At 54.9% G+C, this 19,766-nt stretch overlaps 1 protein-coding gene across 1 annotated transcript; it reads right to left on the bottom strand.

Annotated features, from left to right (window-relative positions):
* Nucleotides 1-370: 370 nt before the first annotated feature.
* On the bottom strand, nt 371-18,175 carry LOC103670960 (endothelin-3). Its single transcript, XM_040637856.1, has 4 exons — nt 18,124-18,175; nt 17,241-17,529; nt 1,790-1,963; nt 371-762 (listed from the first exon to the last, which is right to left on the bottom strand). The coding sequence occupies exons 1-4, from the start codon at nt 18,173-18,175 to the stop codon at nt 681-683; spliced, it is 597 nt and encodes a 198-aa protein (XP_040493790.1). The 3' UTR covers nt 371-680.
* Nucleotides 18,176-19,766: the final 1,591 nt, after the last annotated feature.

Below are 19,766 nucleotides of genomic sequence, written 5' to 3'. Positions count from 1 at the left end.
TAGGAACCCCAGCCACCTCCAGGCTATTATTATGGACATAAATTACCATCCCATTGTAGATGTGTAGGCGAGCCATTAATAACAATTTCTGATTGATAGAATGACAAACGTGGTTTGGCTACAGGAGACCCTCAGAATCTCTCATACAAAAAAGACAAGCAGGTTAAAAAAAATAATAAAACCAATGGGGGGCACGGGGGGCTTGCTGTGAAGGCCAGCTGCTGTGATTCACCTCTGCCCAGAGTCAGCTGCTGAAAAGAAGAGAGGATTTTTTTTTTTTTTGGTAACGACCCCATGTTGCTTCCAGAAAAAGTGATACCTGGGCCCAGGTAGATGAGCCGGGGGTGTTGGGGTGGGGGGGAGGCTCGTCTCTGAGCAGCAATGGCCAGCTAGCTGTGTCTGGGCCCAGCAAAATCCAGAGCCAGATGTCACTGCTGTAAAGCTACGAGGGACGCAAGGGGTCAGCTCCAATGACCAAGAGTGGCTGGCCAGGGGCAGGGCAATGACAGTGACTGTCCACAGCTTCGGCCTGCTCTGACCCCAGACAATCTACCAAAGGCCCGGTCCCCTGTGGATGCAGCACCCCGTGCGTGCTGGGGCTCCCACCGGCTGTCCTCTCGACCACACGCCACCCTCACATCCTCCATATCCCCAAGGGTGTGACGTCTCAGAAAGTAGTTTCACCTCCTTGGACGCAGGCCTCCGTGGGCACCGCTGGCTGGCTCTTCCTCTTTTCCAGGATGTTTTTCTGTCCTTGAATTCCTGTGGGGAGAGGGCTGGTTTTAATGAATCAACCTGCGTGTCCATGTGCCTGGTTTTTCAGTGTCAAATTGGGACTTCCTCTTCCCCACGAATGGGCACATCAGTGCATTCCCGAGGGACCACATCTGAGCCAGGCACGGTTTCCTAAGGTGGAGAACACTGTGGGTGGATTTCTACCAAAGCACAACGGCGACTGGCTCCTCAGTTATTCATCGGATGTTACGAAGCCAAGAAGAAAATGAGGTTGGCACTGGGGTTTCCGACAGAGAATCCTGGGTCCCTGACCACTACGGCACCTGCCCAGTGAGTGAATGCCAATGTGAATGGCCACCCGGGGTCAAACCTGGGTCTGCTCATTTATTCAGGCCCACACAGACTCACAGACTTCTCTTTAGCAGCCAGAGGAGGCTACAGGGTCTCAAACTCAAGGGTTACTGGGGTCCCCAAAGTAAGGTGCTGGGGAATGCAGGTGAATGCATGTAGCACGTCTCCCCAGATGTGAGCAGTCCCCACGTGGTTCCAGCCTCTACCCACCAGGAGGGGATGTGGGACCCCGTGGGACCAGATGGTCCCATTTGCTGTTTTTGAAGAAGCTAAAAATACACATTTGGCAGGGGTGGGTAATTCTTCAATTTTTAAATGTTGGCAACTTATGCAGATTTTGGCGAAGTGCCGGGCACTCCAGAAGTGGGTCTGGAGACCAGACACGGCCTCGGCCACGTTGCGGGCTCTTTCTGAAAGGCAGCAAGGGGGCTGGACCCACCCTCCTGGAGCAGAGGATTCCCATGTGCTGTGCAGAGCCTGCGGGACCACACCAGCCAGGGCGTGGCCAAGCCCTCCCGCGCCACGCCCCCCCGCCACGCCCCCCCTGCACCTCACCACGCCACACCACGCCACACCACACCCACGCCCCACACCCCTGCATCACACCCCACGCCCCGCGCAGCCGTCAGACTCTTCTGGTCTCATCTCGCCCTCTCGCTCGGAGCTCCAGATCCTCGGGGATGAGTGTGACGTGGCGTCTTACCTGCTGACAGCCAGGGTGCGGGCACAGAAGTGCAAGCAGGCACTGTCCTGGCTCTGCACACAGGCGCAGCGCAGTGTCCACTTGGAGGGCTGTGGGATCTGCGGGAACGGCCCTGTGGACCTCCTTCCTCGGAAGCTTGCTCTGTAGTTGGACAGTCCATAGGGCACAGTCCGTCTGCAAAAGACAGAGCAGCGTCAGGGCCACGTGCGCACAAGCACGCCCGGACTCCCCACTCGGGCCTTCTTCGTGGAGCTGGTGGGCGCTGGGAGACCGTGGACATGGCAGGAGTGATGGGGTACAGGGACACCTCCAGATCTGGTGTCCACATGCTCCCCCACGCTGTGGGTATCAGGAAGCATCTGCAGGCAATCTTTACCCATTTTCCCCAAGCCCCCCAAAAGTGCCCTGGGGCAGAGGGGACAGACGGGGGCGGGGGGGCGCGGAACCCTGGGGGAGGAAAGGTCAGCATTCCCCTGGGCCCACCCTCTCACACTTTCAGTGCCCCTGAGTCGGGAGCCTTTCGAGGGCAGACCTGGGTTGTCTCCCAAGCCCGGCACAAGGACATTCTGAAGGACGCATAGGCTCGCACAGGCTGGTGCAGAGCGCCTGGGTCTGGTCCTCCCTACCAGTAAGAGGCCTGCCCAGTCCCCAGCCCAAGGCCAGCCGGGTGCGCCCTGCAGGCCTGATGCCCAATGTCTTCTGTGTGCACGTCGCCTCGCCATCTGCACTAACGGGAATACACAAACGTAATTACAGACGCATTCTGGCCCCAAGACTGCTTCCTCGAAGACACAAACATCAAGAGGATCCCCGGTGCCCTGTAAGACACAGCCAAGGACAGAACTGGCCTTGGGAAAAAGCTTATTTAAAAAGTCTTATTAAAGAAAGTCTGAAGCTATTTACCAATCTCATTTATGGTTGGAGCCGGGCAGAGGGTGATGGTGTGTCACTTGGAACGATTAACAGTGGTCTGTTTCTTATGCTCATGTGTATCCAAACCATCACTCTCCAGAGAAGGCAGAAGACTGCCAGGCGGCAGTGTGGTGGAAAAAGTTAAAAGCAAAGGGGCGCCTGGGTGGCACAGCGGTTAAGCGTCTGCCTTCGGCTCAGGGCGTGATCCCGGCGATCTGGGATCGAGCCCCACATCAGGCTCCTCCGCTATGAGCCTGCTTCTTCCTCTCCCACTCCCCCTGCTTGTGTTCCCTCTCTCGCTGGCTGTCTCTGTCTCTGTCGAATAAATAAATAAAATCTTTAAAAAAAAAAAGTTAAAAGCATATTTCATCAGCTTGATTCATTAGCACTACTGAACAGGACTAGGGGACAAATTGCTAATTACCAGAGGAAACTTCTGTGGCCGAAAGTTACTGTTCCAACATGGCCTGGTTTTCCAAGATGAACCATCTTGGTTTCTGTGAGCCCCAAGGAGTATCACCATCATCCGCCTCAAAGGGGTTCTGACATCCTCTTTGCGCTTTCAAAATACAATCAAATTGGATTTACTTTAATTTGAAACACACATGGTGGAGCATTTCAGGGTGGTAGGGGCCAGCTAGGGGGGGGGGGCTGGCGATCCTCCATGCCCTGATGCCCCGAACCAACTTTCCCCTGCTGGGTTGGAGGCCAGAGCGAATGGGGCGTTGCCACCCCATTTCCTTGCTCGTGCTCTGCGCTGTGCTGGGTTCCTTCCCGATCGGTAGAAGGTGGGTTCCTCCTGCCCTCAAGGAAGACCCGGTGTTGAGCAGTCTGTGCCCCCAAAATGGAGAAAGCAACACGGTCCAGTCCTGGTCTGAGCCGAACCTGTGCTGAAACCCCATTTGTTCTCAGGAACGGGCTGGGGGGCATGGGGGCGAAACAAATGCAGACCCTGTTGTAAGTCAGGCTTGGCTAAAGGTATATTTTTCCAGTAACAGGGCTGCATTAGATCTCAAAGTGTTGACATTAAACCCAGTCCCCATTTCTTGGTGAAAATTACACACAGGAATAACCACGCTCCCATTTTTCCATCAACAGCAAGACCTGCAATTTTGAAATTGCTGTCAGCTGATTGTGCCTTTGCGTGTGCAGAGCCCCTCGACTTCAGTGAAAACACTCCAGAGTGTTTTAAGTAAGGAAACGAGGCAACAACGAGGTGTTTGTTAATAGAGAAATGCTAAGGCTTTCTCGGCAGCCAAATGCAAAGAGCTCGTATGCAAATGAGCCCTTGCAATTTTCAAAGAGTGTTTACAGAGAGGCACAGCCCCATCCTCTTCCCCACGGCAGGATGAGAAAACCCTGCTCCAAGCCCTGGGGGTCCAAGAGTGCTCTCAGGGGGCTGACCTCAGGAGGGGGTGGGGGAAGATGGAAGCTGAGCGACTGAGGGTTTAGAAGGTGGCCCAGACCACAGAAGAGCTCACAAGTTCCAACCGAGGCCCACCTCCCATGGGTCACAGTTCGGAGGTTTTAAATCAATCTGATAAGCTCTTAATTAAGACAGTTCGATCCTTCTACCTGAACAAATACGGCTTTAAAACACCTTGAAGTCCAGGCTTGACTTTAGAATTCTGGGGCTCCCTGGAGTTCGATGTAGGAATGTGGCCACGCAAGGAGGTTCAGCACCCTCTCTTCCACCCACTCTGTCCTCACCGAGGGGCCTCATCCACCCGTTGGCCACCCTGTGGACTTAGGGAGATGTGCCTGGGGCTCTGTTCTGTCCCTTGGTGTCAGACTCTGAAAGACACCTACCTGCACAGGCCCTGGGAGTGGGCTCGGGGACATTTGGGTAAAGGAGTCCAGGATCCTGGACACCTGGAAATCCGTCGGGAAGGGGTACACTTTTAGTCCCACAGAGTGGGAGACATGGCCAGGGCTGAGGGTCAGAGGCAGCCCTCGAACCCACAGGGCCCAGGGCAGGGGACTTCATTGTCCAGATTTAAATGTGGACCACCAGCTCCTCAAAAGTAGAAGGCTCGTCTTCATTATTTGTACGTGCCGTGGACCCGGCACAAGATTGAGCAAATGGAGGCTGTTGACTGAAAAACTGGGAGTAATTGTGAGATCATCTGGTCTGGTAAGACTGGATTCTTTCCAACCTGAGAAGTGCAATAACCACAAAATGCATTACAAAGAATCGCCAACATTTGCCAAGCACACCATACACGTATGAACGTGTGTGTCTCTAGCATTATTCTAAGTGTGATGGGGAGATAGAAAGGTCTTCAGGAGTTCACGTGCTATTGGGGTATAAAACCAGGTAAAGGAAACACGACAAGCCAATATCTACAGCTATGCGCAAGGTGCACACAGAGAAAGGTTCGCCGGTGACTCCATCATTAGGTTGTAAGTCCCTTACGTGATGACCACTCCACCCTCTGGACAGCCGCCTGGTCTAGGAAAGAGGGCCTTTCGCCAGACTGACACTCTGCACTGCATGTAACATAGTTAGCAAAGGGCTGGCACAGTAAATGCGTGATAGCTCTCATTGTGCTTATTTAGTCTGGGATTCAAGGAGTTGTTATCAGGCGGAAAAATGCCACCTAACCGGCCTGCATTTGAGATGCGTGACCAAGTAATAAAGGCATCAGAGCGCCCTATGGCACAACAACGCCATTCTCTGCCATGCTTCCTTCCGGCTGCTCCGTTCATCGGCACCGCCCATCTAAGAAGCATCTGGGCTTCATTTGTGTTGGTGCCCGTTTCATGTTCTAACGTTTCCCCAACAGTGAACTGGAAGGACCTTACGGTGGAACAATGGAAATGAAGTCAAATCGGCTGAGAACCTTTGACCAGCACACTGTCCAACCCGTTGGTGTAGCTACTGTTGAACAGTAGGGCTTGGAGAACGCGATTCTTAGTAGAAAGTAGGCAGCTCCTCCATCTGTTCATGTTTCAGTTGTAACACAGAGCTACACACGAAAGAGAAGCAGACGAGATCAACCCAAATGCCCTCAGACAAAACACAAGAGCCTCCCGCGTACCTACATATGCGACGTCCCCGCTGTGTCTGTGTAATAAACTGTCCCGCAACCTCCATACAGTCACTGTTGATCAGAGACGGCGATGCCAGAGTCTTCTTCATGACAGTGTTCCTTATTTACCGCTTTGCCCAAATGTCATATATAAATGTTATTAATTATTAAACTTCCAGATCCCCTGTATTCATTCTTCATCTGCATTTCACACTGAAAGCACTTGATTTCTCTCTGCAAGAAGTTTTTAAATAAGGAAAGTTGGCTTTTTTTTTCCCCCTAAGATTTTTAAGTTGTTTTTAAGTTCAGTGTTACCTGTTCACAAATGAATTAATTACCTCCATCTTTCTGATCAGGAAACTGGCTTCGATACCTGAGGTTTAAATGAGAGACACAGACATTCGAAGAGGCCAGCCAGAGCAGCAGCAGAGACTCACTGGTCAAAATCTAATTTCTCGGGAAAGTTTATCAAACTGCCATTGAAAACCCAGTTTTAATCCCCCCAGCCCCACTGAGAGGCAGGCAACAAGTCTCCACCCAGGGCTTTTCGATGTGCAGGCACTGGACTAGACTCTGGGGACCGTCCAGGAACAAGCCAGACGAGTGGGCCCCCACACAGAGAGTTTTAAGCTACTACAAGGTTAGCAAATAGACATTTTCTGGGTTTCATCCAATCAACAGAGGGTTGGTTTTTGTTTTTTTGTTTTTACTTTGAAAATTTCACGTGAACATCCCAACTCGTAGCTTTTCCTTAATAACCAGAAGCTATGCTCCCATCAGCCCCGCTCTCCAACACGGCAGCGATCGTCTGGCGCTGAGCGCCAGAGTCAGCAACGGGCATAAACGCTCCATTTTGCCCCAGCCCCTGCCACTCCCGGGGCATCTGCACCTTTCCTTCAGTGCTCACTCTTGTCACCAGCCTGGTCCTCGTGGGGCATCTGAGTTTACCCCCAGGTCTGGTGGGCTGTCCCACAGAGCAGAGCCAGAGAGGTCATAGGACGGACTGACAAAATCAGTACGCGATCCTATTTTTATAAATACAGTTGTTGGCAACGTAAAAAGCCCACGTTCGGCTGAGCGCCTCCGTGGCGGAGAGAGCGGAGGGATCGTTCTCACTTCGGTCGGAATGTCATCTGGATGACCTACTTCCTTTGTCCTCGCTCTGCCTTCTGAAACGGGAAAAGCGAAGGCAGTATCGCCCGAGGGTGCAGGGACATACGGTACAGCAGGCAGGCCTCTGAGGACCGGCCCCGCGGCGGGCAGGGACAGAAAGGACCGTCCCGCTGCAGACAGGCACCAGTGGCCATCAGACACCTCCGACTGCTCCGCTGAGAACAGCTTCTCAAGCCCAGCGCGCTTTCCGACTCGGACTTTATTAATAATTTCCCTCCGCAGCAAGCACCACTGCCCTGCTCCCCCAAGCGGAGAAATTGCCTCTTGGGCGAGGAAGAAAGTGTGGCTCCCCTTCACTCCCTGCCTCTGTCCCCCTAACCCGAGAGAGTGTCAGGTGAGAGCACTGCTCTGACCGCTACAACAGCAGGGGTCACTCTCCACAGGGCCAGTGTGTCACGACAGGCCTCCCGTGCACAGGCTCCCTGCACACCTGCTAAGCGCAAAGGCGAGGAGGCAGCAGGCACCAGCTCAGGACTTGAAAGCCCGGAATTCTCCAGAGCCCGAGTCCAACGTTGGTGGCTTTTGTCTCCTGGAATCCAAGAGCTTCTCTTTCCTCGGGGAATGATCTGTCCCTCCATCAATGTGCCTCACCTGCCCCTGTCTAAGGACTCACAGGTGACCCCAGTTGGGCAAGTGAGACTCCATCTCTCCCAAGACGCCGGAGTGAGGCAATGCAACATCCGAGAATACTCTGGAGCTGCCTTTGCCCAGTGGCCCCACCCTGCCTTGTCCATCTGTCTTGCCCCTGGGCCCCGTCTGGGTACCTCTCCCGCTGCTGGAGCGGCTTATTCCCCCCAGTCCACGTCCTCCCCATAAACGTCTCTGATGCCACCTTAGCTAGACCAGGTGTTCCGTGGCTTGTGACCAGTGACGGCTGGCTGCTCCGGAACTCACTTACTTGAGACAGAAGTGACCGCGATCTCTCGGATTTAATAGCAAGACCCAGAGCGTCTCCCGCTGCTGGGGACGAGCAGAGATTTCTTCATTGCAACAAAACACAAATGGGTGGGTTCAGAATCAGGACAAAACCCAGCAAACGAAGCTGGCTGGAGTCCTTTCTTCCCAGGTGTGCCCCCTGTGAAATGTTTGCCTTGGATCATACTGTCCTTTGGGCAGGTGAATGCAAGCACACCACGCACTGTCCTCCGTTTCAAGCGGCTCAGAGCCCAGCTCCTGACTCTCGGCTGACCACCTCAAAGTCTCACCCTCCCTCGAACTATTCCTCGTCCACTCATCAAACGCTTGTGCAAGTCCGCTGCGGGCCAGGCCTCGTGCCAGACAACCCACAGGGGGCCCTTGCAGCCTCCAGGAAAGAAAACAGGCCAGGAAATACAGCTCCTCCGCAACCTGGTTATACAAGCCGAAAACACACACAGGCTTTCCCGTTCTAAGGACGACTCCACAAACCCTACACAATGTAAAGCGAACTGGCAATTTGTAGCTTTGCTTCCACTGCAGAAAATCCTTGCATCTTAAAGTTGGAAGACGCCAAGGCAGAGATTGCTCACCCCGCCCATGTGGAAAGTCCTCCTCCCGCAGCCCCCCCAAACAGCCAATGAGCCTACAGTATTTGGAAACATCAAAAGTGAGCAATGGGCTGTGTGTTGGTGGTTGACTTTGCAGGGGGGGGGGGACACTCTCCCACCAAGGGGGAAAAAATATAAGGAAGTTTGGATTTATCCAGGACTTGGCTGTTTGGGAATATTACCAGAATCATAGGCACGTTCGGGGTCTGCTGAGCACGGAGCCCCACCATCAGAGCCAGAATGAGGGTCGATTCTGCATCTCAACTCCAAGTGTGGCTGGCTTCTCGTCCCCTGGGGTCAGCAAAACTGACCTTTCCAACTGGAACCACTGATCCTTTCTGTTTGTTCACTCTGCACCCAGGGCTGCAGACGCAGTGTGTGCCTCACCCCTCAACATCTCAGCAACAGACGTGTTGAATGAATGAGGGAAGGAAGGACCGAGGTCTGAGTTAGCCGTTACCTCTGGCCCACTCCCGATCCCCCATATGTGTTGATTTCTTGGCTGATTTCTTGGACTTCGACTGTTGCCCTCAACTGGCCCATCTTAGAGGGTTTTTCCTGGAGAGAAGATGTCTCAAGATGGAAAGGGAAGAACTAGGAGCTCCTGGTGGCCACCCCCGTGACATGGAGACACCAGGTTGCACAAGTGGCCCAGGCCCCCGAGGTGACACAAGGTGGACCCAGGTTTCTGGTCCAAATGGAAGACTAGCTCAGTGAAGTTAGAGTCCCCAGGGAGCACCTGCCTTCTGGGCCTGAGAAAGGAAAGGGCCATCTGGGTATCTGGAAATGTCTGTCCAGCTCCACATTCCACCTAGAGATTTTCAAAACACCCGCGTCCCCTGGTCTCCAAACCGCACGGCTGCTGGAGCAGGTGTGACCCTTCACTCCAGCAATAAAACCACAGCTAAATGTGGGATCCCGGCCCCCCAAGCCAAGAGGCCCCGGGGCTCGCCGCCTGTACTTGCAACACTTTGGCCTATTCTGTTGTGTCCTATCACCGTATCAACAAGCTTAAAAATAACACTCAAGCCACAGACTTTTTCACGCTGCCAGCTCCCTAGAACGCAGGCATATCCCTCCCGAACTCGGGCACGTGCCCGCTCAAGGAGATTCAGAGGCACGAAGGGTCAAAGGAAAGGAGAACAGAAAAATGCTCTATGCTTGTAGTATGGTGTGAGATCGCCAAGAGTTCCCGCTCAAAAAAGAAGTTGGGGAAACAAACTCCAACACTATGTGGGGAATGAAACCGTCTACGGAATCCCACAGATTAGCTGGTTTCCCCTCCATCTGGTGCGGCCCCAACGTGTGCACGGGAGTAAGGCTGGAGTTTCTCTCCCCAGCCACCCCCCGTCCGTGACCCTAACAGATTCCAGGTCGAATGTAGGCAATTCCACGTCTGTCTGGCACGGCCTCATTAGAAGTTTATGCAAAGCTGCAGACAGATGTGGCTCAAAATAGTTCCCAGGAGTGGAAAGAGTGGCCATAAAATAAGGAGCAGGTACTTTTTTAAGGACGGGGGGAGATTTGCAGAGGGATAAAAAAAGAAAATACAGACACCACCCTACATCCTTTAAATAATCCACAGTAAGCAAGAGAAGACCCTCTTGCTAACTGTCCGATTCCACTGTAGGGATGAAAAATGCTACCGAACAAAGACACACTCACCAGCGGAACTCTAACAAAGACTCCTTCTCCTCCGAATCTAGCTGTTTGTGTCCTTGGGTCGTGTCCTTGTAGCTCTGATGCACCGATCACTCACCTCAAACTGGGAATACTCGAGTCCCTGTTGAGATACGGGCTTTACCCCCACACGAGAACCCGATCTTGGGATCCGGGCAAGGTGAGGGAGGCAAGGCGGGCACGCACACTGTGGGATCCTGCCTTTATTATACATGGTGACGTTTTGTTGATGATTAATTTTCTGCTTTAATTTTTTAAAAATATTGCATTAACATTCATTTATCTTGATGACGGGCTCTTGGGCAGATCCCTGAAGACCCTACCTGGGGGAGTGTGTTATCGGCCTCACCCCAGCCGCGACCCTGCAAAGAAACCCATGGAAAACAGTCCGGGAAAGAGACATACACCTCTGCTTTCTCACTGACCTGCTTCTGACTTTCGGCAGAATTATCACACTCCCCGAGTCAGAGGTGGAAGTGTCTCTACTCTGGGCCATTCGTGTCATTGTCACGTTGGCCTCCGCGTCTCTCGTGGATTCCTGAAATGAATCTGTTTCATTTCTTTAGTTACTGGCCCAGGCCACAGGGCTCTCTGGCTGCCTCGTTCTAGAGTTACTGTCTACCGAGGCGTCCTGCTCAGGGCTGAGCAGAACGTCAAAGAAGAGAAGGCCCATGCCTCCTGGACTTCGGGCAAGTTCTCCAAAAGCTCTGGGCTCCCCAAGGCTCCCAGCTGGCACAGCTGAGAAGGGCAACGTGATACCCCGTCCTGCTGTCAGTCCATTTGAGCAACACTTGCCGGGGATGCGGGAGTTTCAACGCACCCCAAGCTGTGTCTGGACAAGCAGCTCTTCGTTCGCGCTAAGATGGGCTCCTATCCCGAGCAGGGCAAAGTGTGTGCACGTCCAGTTTGAAGGAACTGATTCCGTCGGAAACATGACACAATGAGAGCGGGTTGCCTCCTCATGCCAGAGGCCAAGCGTGCTCTCCACAGGGCCGCCTGGAGGTATGAAAGGTGCGGAGGTTCTGTGGGTCCCCAGCTGGCGGGGCGGGAGAGCAGAGAGCGGGGCCAGGCTCCAGCACAGCCGCGGGGCCTCTGGGAGGAAAGCGCTGTTTGCTCCCGGCTTCCTTTGTTTTAAATTCTTGCAGGAATAAACCACACCAGAGATGTCAGAGCCTTTCACCTGCCTTCAGATTTAAGGCCAAGTTCCCAGCTGTGAGGTCCCTTTCATCTACCAGAAACCCAAATTCTCCCCCCGGGGTCACACCGGGTCAAGCCCTTCGTTCCAAGCCTTCTTGCTACAAAGCAAACTGGCCCTCGCCTCAAGTCGCTCTCTCGTGGGGACCGGCTTCGTTTCGGTCTGCCCCGCCTCGGCTCCTGCACACCCACCCCGCGGCACAGAAGGGGGCTCTCGGTCCCCGTGACCCCTCTAGTGGGGTCACCTGGTGTGTGCCGACCTCTCCAACAAACTGAGATTTAGCCCCAAGGTCCTCTACTTTTAAAGACCTGTCTTGCCGTGAAGTGTCCTCGGAGATACGCTACCTGAACTCAAAACGGGTTCTTTACCAGACTTCGAAGGACACAGAAATGGTTACGTGGGGAGACAAACTCCCACAAAGTTGAGCAAAACCATCATCGGTCAGAACCCCGCATCCAAACTCACATCCAGTCTGGCCACGAGCAGCTTCTCTCCTGAGTCCTTCTCACAAGTGTAACGCGAATGGTTTCTGTAAACCAGTGTGCAGAGCGTCTCCTCCAGGCCCTGGGGCAGGGTCCTCCGTCCACAAACCCCAAGGCTCGGTGTTCACTCCAGGCAGCACAGGAGAACGCAAACAGACCCCTCACCAGGAAGCACTTGACAGGTTCTAAACTGATTGTTCATGTTATCCTGAAAGGCCAGACGCCAGCTGCTGCCTGCACCACCCCACTAACGGAGGGAGCCCCAGGCCAGTGCCTACAGGGAACACCGAGCCCCAAACATTCCAGTGATCTACCAAGGGCGGAGGGAAGCAATGGAAAACAGGAGGGGCAGAAAGGGCGGGACCAAACCTCATCAAGCCTGGTCCGACCTTTGGCCAGCGTGTCCTTATCAATCTACTTATCAGCGGAGGCAGCCAGGCACACCTTTCCCCCAGGTCTGTACACCTTATGCTAATGGCATGCTAATAGACCGTCTCCCAAGCTCGAGTTCGCTCAGTGCTACTCCCTGAGCCGGGGCGTGATCTGGGGTGGATGGTCCAGGGAGGTGCCCGCAGCAGTCCTGCAGAAAGCACTTCCTACTCACTAGCGCCCTCCAACCACAGAACGGGGTATGGCAGGCAGGCCCGCCCCTGGCCCAGGTGGGTTTACACGGACCCGAGGCCGCACAGTTATCCTGATGGTCATGTTTTCACCACACGGAGGGTTCACCAGGTTCTATGTCTCGTCTTCACTCTGCGTCGGCATCGGCCACCATCATCGTCGTCATCCGCGGCGCTGGGATTCTCACGATGGCCAGAAAGTCTCCATGCCCCTGCCCGAGCCGCTCATCTCCAGCAGCAGTGCTCCCAGTCCTGACTCACGGGTTGGGGGGATCGCACAGAGGATGGGGACAGCTGGCCTCCTATCAGCAGGACCCGGGGCTCGCGATCCATCCACTTCACTGGAACGTTCTAACATGTGAAATGCCCCTTCTTGGAAATGCGAACATGGCTTTCTTGAACAACAAAGGGGCAAAGATGAATCTGTGACATTGTTGCCTTTTTGTGGCAAAATACATTAAAACACAAGTTTCAATGTTTTTTTAATTACCATTATTACTTTTTTTTTTTTTTTACTCTATTTCTTTGGGGAGGAAAAGAACGCGAAACAAAGTCACTCTTGCTGGACTGAGTCTGTGAGGCATGCTTTGAAGCAGGCAGGTCGGTCATCGTGTGAGGTCACTACTCCAGAGTCAGACTGGCACTGACGCTTTACCCCAGGGGTGCTGGGAGAGGGGGCAGCACACCCAGGCCACTCAGCTTGTCAGCTAGGACACGGAACAGAGCGCCTGGGTCTGGCGCCTTCCCACGAGGAGGCGTTGTAGATCCCGGATTTTCCACCACAGTTGAGACTGCAAACATCCACACCACTCTTTTCATAAATACATTCCTCCTGGTCAGCTCACGTGGCTCAGAGTTTTGTGTGGAAAACATGGTCCCCATCACAGCACTCAGTGCCTCTCCCTCATTGTGGGCTTGGAGGGATTAGCAGATGGCAGGTCCTCTCAGTTCTTGGGAACAGAGTGGGTGGAACACAGAGGAGCTCCTTGCTGGGTGTCGTTTGGTGGGTGGCTCACTCTTCCACCAGGTGCATGGTGGCCGGAACAGAGGAGTTAATTTTATGTGTCAACTTAGCTGGCCCACCACAGCCAGATGCTTGGTCAAATGCCAGTCTAGATGTTGCAAGAAGGTATTTTTTTAGATGTGATTAAGATTTAAATCAGCAGACTTTGAGTAAAGCAGATTACCCTCCACGATGTGGGTGGGCCTTGTCTAATCAGTCAAAGGCTTTCGTGGAAAGACCTGCGGTGCCTGGAGAGGAAGGAATTCTCCCTGCAGAGTGAAGGCTGCAACATCAACTGCTGTGTGTACGTATGTGTGTGTATTTACACAGACATGTCTGCACACACGTGTGCACACACACGTCCTGTGAGTTCTGTCTCCCCGGAGACCCTGACTAACACAATTGCCCGCTGTGACTCCTGGCTTTCAAGGACTTGTGGAGAACAGCCCCATGTGTACAAGCATGTAAGCGTGTGGACTACTTGTTCACTACCTCTCCCTTGTCATCTTATTCTTGGCAAACTTTCCATGATCCTAAGGTGGGATGTGTTTTTTCTCTGATTTGGAGTTTTATTTTTGTTTTTGTTGGCAACAATGGGATTACTGGGGGGAGGGGCGGGAGCGCCCTAACACGGCCAAAGAAAGTTATGAAAACCACACTGTGCGACGGACCAGCTGTGGCCTCAGCAGCCTCCGCAGGCCCAGGACGCATTTGGTTCCCCTTTGGGACCACAGACTTCCTGGAGGCTACAATGAAAGTTATGGGCAACACTCCTGAAAAAACCCACATTCCCACACGTGTCTGCTGGGCTGTTCGGGCCTCTGGAGAGCATTCACGCACCCTGGAACAAGAAGCCTCGTTTCTGGGAGAAAGCATTGGAGACCAGAACCTCGGTGACAGTGAAGACAAGGAAGCATGTCCAGCCAGCATTACTGAACGTCTCGCACACACTGGGTGCAGGCAGCGAGGGCTAAGCAAGCTCGGGTCTGGAAGAAGGAAGCATGTGGGGGGTTGTGAGAGAGCCAGAAATGCTCAGCTCTTACAGCCGCAAGGTACTTCGGGAGGACCTGGTCTCTCGGGCCCTCACCAGACTTTGACTTTGCACGGAAGGTGCACAAAGGGTCTCGGCGGTACCCTGCACATCCCACCTGCAATTTTTACGTCTTTACACACAGCGTGAGTGATCACACTCCCAGGGCGTCTGTCACCCTGTAATGTCCTCCCGAGGAGAGCAGGACTGTGGGGTCTATCTTCACGCGACAGGATGGGCAGTAGGAAGAAAGACACCAAGAGCTGAAAAATCACCCAAAGTCAAGCTTCTCCCTGTAGGCATGAGGTTTAAGAGCCCTACAGTTCTCCGCGCGGCCAGCGGCAGAGCCTGCGTGCACATCACAGGCTGGAGAAGCTTCCACAGACTGGGAGGGTCTACAACAGGAGGTGGGAACAAACAGGAACCTAGAAAAGACCTCGTTACTCTCCACTGTTGTCCTGTTAGCTCAATTCGGCCATTTTTTCATTCTTCCATTTCTCCAAAGGCCTACGTTCCCTGTCCCTAGAGCCCATTTTCTCACATTGCAAACTCGTCCAAGTTGTTTAAAGATAGCAAATGGACCTGTCTCCAAATCTGAGTTTTGGAAGGAAGGAAAGAAAGGGAAGGAGAGAGGCAAGCAAGGGTGGGCAGGGGGAGGAAGAGAAGAGAAAGAGCATCTGGAAAAATCTTCCTTATAAAAACTATGTTGCTTGTCTAACTTCAAAATGCTCGTCTGGCTGTTGTCATTTTTGCTGTACACAGAACTCTCAACACCATATTTAATCCTTCTTTCCTAGTGTTTAAAATGAATCAGGGTCAGGAACGAGGGGAAGAGGTCAATCAAACTGTGAGGGGGTACGTCAGCAAGTTGGCTGGCCCAGAAGAAGTCAAAGGTCCATGACTTCATATAAGACAACTCGGAATGACGAGCTAGGGCTTCAAACAGATCAGAGGGAGTTTGTGTTGCCTCTTGGGCGCGTTTCAAGCAATCAATCCTCCAGCCGGTGCCGGGAGCCTGGCAACAAGCAGAGAATGGAGGTAGTCTCCAAACCCTCTCCTTCCTCCCCTCCTTCTTTCCTCCGTCTCAGGCCCCCTGTCCTTAATACGGTTGGCTTTGCTTTCTTCTTCTATATTCACAGCTTGGGACGCTAGCAAAGGCAAGACTCTATCCTGTGCTACAGCCCTTCAATTCTGTGAAGATACTTTGGTCAGATCATGATGCCAGGACTGTAGGTATCAGAAAGGACAAGTGTCAGGGTGATGGGGCTGCAAGAAGTGACCCTGATCATTGTCTGAGAAGGCAATTGATGACAGCCCCATCCCGGAGCCCCTCCCCCACCGCACAGCACTTTCTTCTTCCCCACGAAGATGGGGCTGCGTCCTCCCTGCTATGGGCTGACTGCGTACCCGAACCTGGTCAGACACAGCCTGGCAAGCAAGCTCTGACATCTGGGTCAGCTACAGAATGTGTGGGGCCCAGGATAAAATGCAAACATGGAGCATCTCGTTCAAAAAGTGTTAAGAATTTCAAGACAGCATTAAACCGAGCAGGGGTCCTTCTGAGCCTGGGACCCTGAGCAAGTATCAAGGTGGTTTAGTGAAGTCAGCCCTGTCTGCCATTCTGGCATAATGAGGTCACTTTCCAGACCTACCCCAGATGTGCTTGGAGATCCTGTCATCTGGTTTGAAAGCTACTCAACCCCTCAGGTGTACCCTCCTCGGCCACTCATTCTGCAGGTGCTCATGAAACAAGGTGGGTAAGTGAGCCCATTGAAGCTGTCACCCAGTGTGCTCAGAGGTTTAGGGGTGAAGGAAGCCATATGGGGACCTGAATCAAGGTGGCTCCAAACATAGCAGCCAAGTTGCCTTTCCCAGCAAAAGGTTCCCATTCACCACTAGCTCCTCCATAAGAATCCCCAGTAGGGCCGCCAGCAGGAGTCCCATGAGGTCAGGATGGCCAAACCCAGAAGGCAGGTAATCAGAGCAAGGTCAAGTCCTCTTTACTATTGGTAAGGTGATGTGTCTGCAGAGGGAGGTCCCCAGATGGAGTAAGTGAATGGGAGACATTGTCGCAGCCCCCCCCCCCCGATAGAACACTCTCGACCCTATGGCCGTGGAGGAAGGCTGACTTCACAGCAAGGCGGACCCCAGAACTCCCGGTGGCACTGGCCTCACCCCTACGGTGAGAGTTCTCCGGGGCTGGAAGGGAGGAGGAGAGGCCATCTATACAGGAAGTGGCAGGGTGCTACAGTGGGTGACAGGGGTCAGCCTGTGGCAGGACCAGTCGGCACTCCAGCCCCGGGAAGAAAGGAGCCTGGTACCGTGGAATTTCACCCTTCCTGGGAAGGTTCCACCAGACCCTGCCAAGCCCACCCCTGTGCCCTCTGGAGAGCAGGCTGCTTTCAAGGAATTTGAAACTCCTTGGAGCCTGGCAGGGTCGGGAGGGGGGCCCACTCAGCCCCTGGGGCAGGAGATAACTTTCCTCCATCGAAGAAGGACTTCTCAGGTGTCTAATCCCTCTGGCCAGCTCATTTCTCTCAGAGGGAGGGCTCCCCCTTCCACCGGATCAGAAACTCCGAGATTGGGTTTCTCCCAGGCCAGGCCCTCAGAGGGGATGGGAGTCACAGCCCTGACCTGCAGACCAGGCGTGAGCTGGCAGGAGGGCCCTGCAAGAGCTGGAGGCTGTGCCAAGGCGGGCTCCGGGCTGACCCGGCGGGGATGGGATGAGGTCCTCCAGGAGCGAAGATGTGGGCCAGCCCTCCCAATCACTTCCCACCACCCGGGGCTGGCTGACTCACTCAGGAGTGTTGATCCAGATGATGTCCAGGTGGCAATAGTAGACACACTCCTTGTCCTTGTAGGTGAAGCACGTACAGCGCCTTGCACGGTGGTGCACAGGACCCCCTTTGGACGCCTGCTCCCCAGACCGACCTGGTTCCTGCTCCTGCCCAGGGCTTCTGGGACTCGGACCCTGCACTGTGGTAGTGGCCACAGTCTCCTCGATGTCCCCCTCAGATCTGTCTGCAGGGGGGGCCCCGGGCGCGCCGCTCCTGCCAGCGTCCCCAGGCTGGGGGCAAGGCACCAATCCTGCAGGAGGCAGATTGAAGGGCTCCTGAGCGTGCAGACAGCCCCCCCCCACACACACCTATCATTCCCAAAAACCTGGGGGAAGGGGACAACCAAACTTTCTGCAAAGTTTGCAAGCTAGTTGTACTTTCTGTAAAGTCTCCAAACTCTGCCACACGTTCTGAAAAGTTTGCAAAGCTATGTGCGGTTTCTTAAAAGATTACAAGTTATGCGCATACTTGGTGAAAAGCTTGCAAGCTATTTTCACTTTCTGCAAAGTCTGCAAGGTATTTGCACCCGTTGAGAGCTTTGCAATCATTTTTGCACAGTTTCCGAATAGTTTGCCAACTTTTTGAAAAGTTCCCAACTTCATGAAAACTTCACCAAGTCCACCGGGCCAGCCCCATCTCTGGCTTGCCAGTGGGCTGCAACCTCAGAGCCCCCGGGGTAGTTGGCGCTCCGCTTCGGCCCCCCAGCCCACCCCCAGGCGCCTCCAGGGGTGGCGAGCCCAGGCCAGAGATTGCTCCGCACAATGCACCCTTCCCCGCGCCCCCCATCCCAGGGTCCTTTTGTGTGCGCTCGCGCCGGGAGGAGCGCGCCGCCCCGCCCGCTTACCTGCGGCGGAGGTCACTGTGAGCCCGAAGAGAAGCCACAGCCCCGGCTCCATGAACCCCGATCAGGCGCCGGGGCACCGGGCCGGGAGAACGGACTCCTGTGGCCGAGAAAGGGCGCTGGGCCCGGCACAGCGGCCTCGCCCTCCAGCTGCGGGGTCCGAGGCCGGCGCTCGCTTGCTCGCTGCGTCCCGGGCCCCGGCCAGAAGCTGGCGGCGGCGGTCACACACTTGAGAGCGCGCTGCCCATCCCTGCGCAGGACCGGCTGTGGGCTCGGGCTTTTCTGGCGCCCGTACCACCCCCTCGCCTCCCCGCCCCCCGGAGGGGCTGGGGCCGCCGCGCGGGGCCTTTGAACCCGGGGCGCGCCGGGGGTCGCCTCCCAGCGCGGGGGGAGCGCGGCGGCAGCGCAGCGGCCCGGGGCGCACCCAGCCAGCGAGGGGCGGGGGCGGCGCGCCGGGGGCGGTGGGTGCGGTGCGGTGGGGGGGCCAGCTGCCGGAAGGCCACGCGCGCGCACACTCACACACATACACACATGTGCACACGCACACGCGCGCTCACACTCGCACCCCGCCGCCTTGCAGCCCTGGGACCTGCAGCTCCCTCCCCAGAGCAGCGCGAGCAATAAAAGGCTGCTGGGAGGCTGCCACCTTTTATCTACGGGGCTATGGGAAAGCAGCATTTCTCAATGTTCACCTAATGACACCTTACCCTTGCACAGACGTCCTGCCAAGGCCTTGGACGTACTTTACACTCGTGACTCAGGGGCACAGGCAGTGGCTCCCTGCCTCTCCCAGGAGCTCAGAGCCAGTGGGTGTGGGCAGTGGCAGGGGAGCAAAGTCAACCCAGAAGCAGGTTAGCGGTCTGGGCGACCCGGACTTGCTCACAGCCCCCTGCTCGGGGCAGGGACTGCAGCGAGAGGCCTCCTGGCATCTCCCCCCCCCCGCCCCCCCGCCGTGTCCTTCAAGGTTGTCCAGGTACAATGAATGTGTGGAGGGCTGTCCGGGCTCACCTGAGTCTTGTCTTCTGCCCTGAGCGGCCCAGAAGACAAGGGTTGCCTTATTTTGTTGTTACCAAGACCATCCGCGCTGGAAGGGTGTGTGGGCGCACAAGACACACTCCGGAAAGATTTGTGCAGGAGCGCACGAGTGAATGAAGGATTTGGCCCTGGGCTGCTGACCTCTGAGAACTCCCGGAAGCCCTCAGAGCTCCTCCCTTACCAGAGTCCTCTGACCAGAGGGACAGACAGATACTCCGAGGTGGTGCTCTGGTTGGCACCGGGCTGTCCCCGCAGGGCCACGCCTGAGCCTGGCAGCCCCTGCTGGGTGGGAGTTGGCTTTCCCAGGGAACCTCAGGCACGGCTAGGTCATGGGGTAACAGGCCTGAGGCCCTGGAGTTGCTGCGGTCTCCGGGCACTTGTGTTCGACTTCACACATGTGCCCAGATCCTTTGACGCTCCTCCTGCAGACTCCTCCCAGAGAAAGCAGCGGAAGTCATAAAGGGGCCACAACCTCCGCCAGGACGCTGGGCCTCTGAGCGCGGCCGCCATGCGGGGAGGAAGCCTGAAGGAGCCTGAGGGGAGACACACAGAGGACGCCACAGGGCGAGAACCCCACGCTGCGCAGCAACCAGCCAATGACTTGCGAACAC

This window comes from Ursus maritimus, unplaced genomic scaffold (genome assembly GCF_017311325.1).
Source record: "Ursus maritimus isolate PB19 unplaced genomic scaffold, ASM1731132v1 scaffold_22, whole genome shotgun sequence".
Classification (NCBI taxonomy): Eukaryota; Metazoa; Chordata; class Mammalia; order Carnivora; family Ursidae; genus Ursus; species Ursus maritimus.
The sequence above is the reverse complement of the archived record's forward strand: the minus strand, read 5'-3'. Positions and strand labels throughout refer to the sequence as shown.

Coding starts and splice junctions, on each gene's coding strand:
- LOC103670960 (XM_040637856.1), bottom strand. CDS start 18,175: ATGGAGCCGGGGCTGTGGCTTCTCTTCGGGCTCACAGTGACCTCCGCC. Junction 17,530..18,123: donor CACAGTGACCTCCGCCGCAG/GTAAGCGGGCGG, acceptor TGCCTCCTGCAG/GATTGGTGCCTTGCCCCCAG. Junction 1,964..17,240: donor ATCTGGATCAACACTCCTGA/GTGAGTCAGCCA, acceptor TGTCTTTTGCAG/ACGGACTGTGCCCTATGGAC.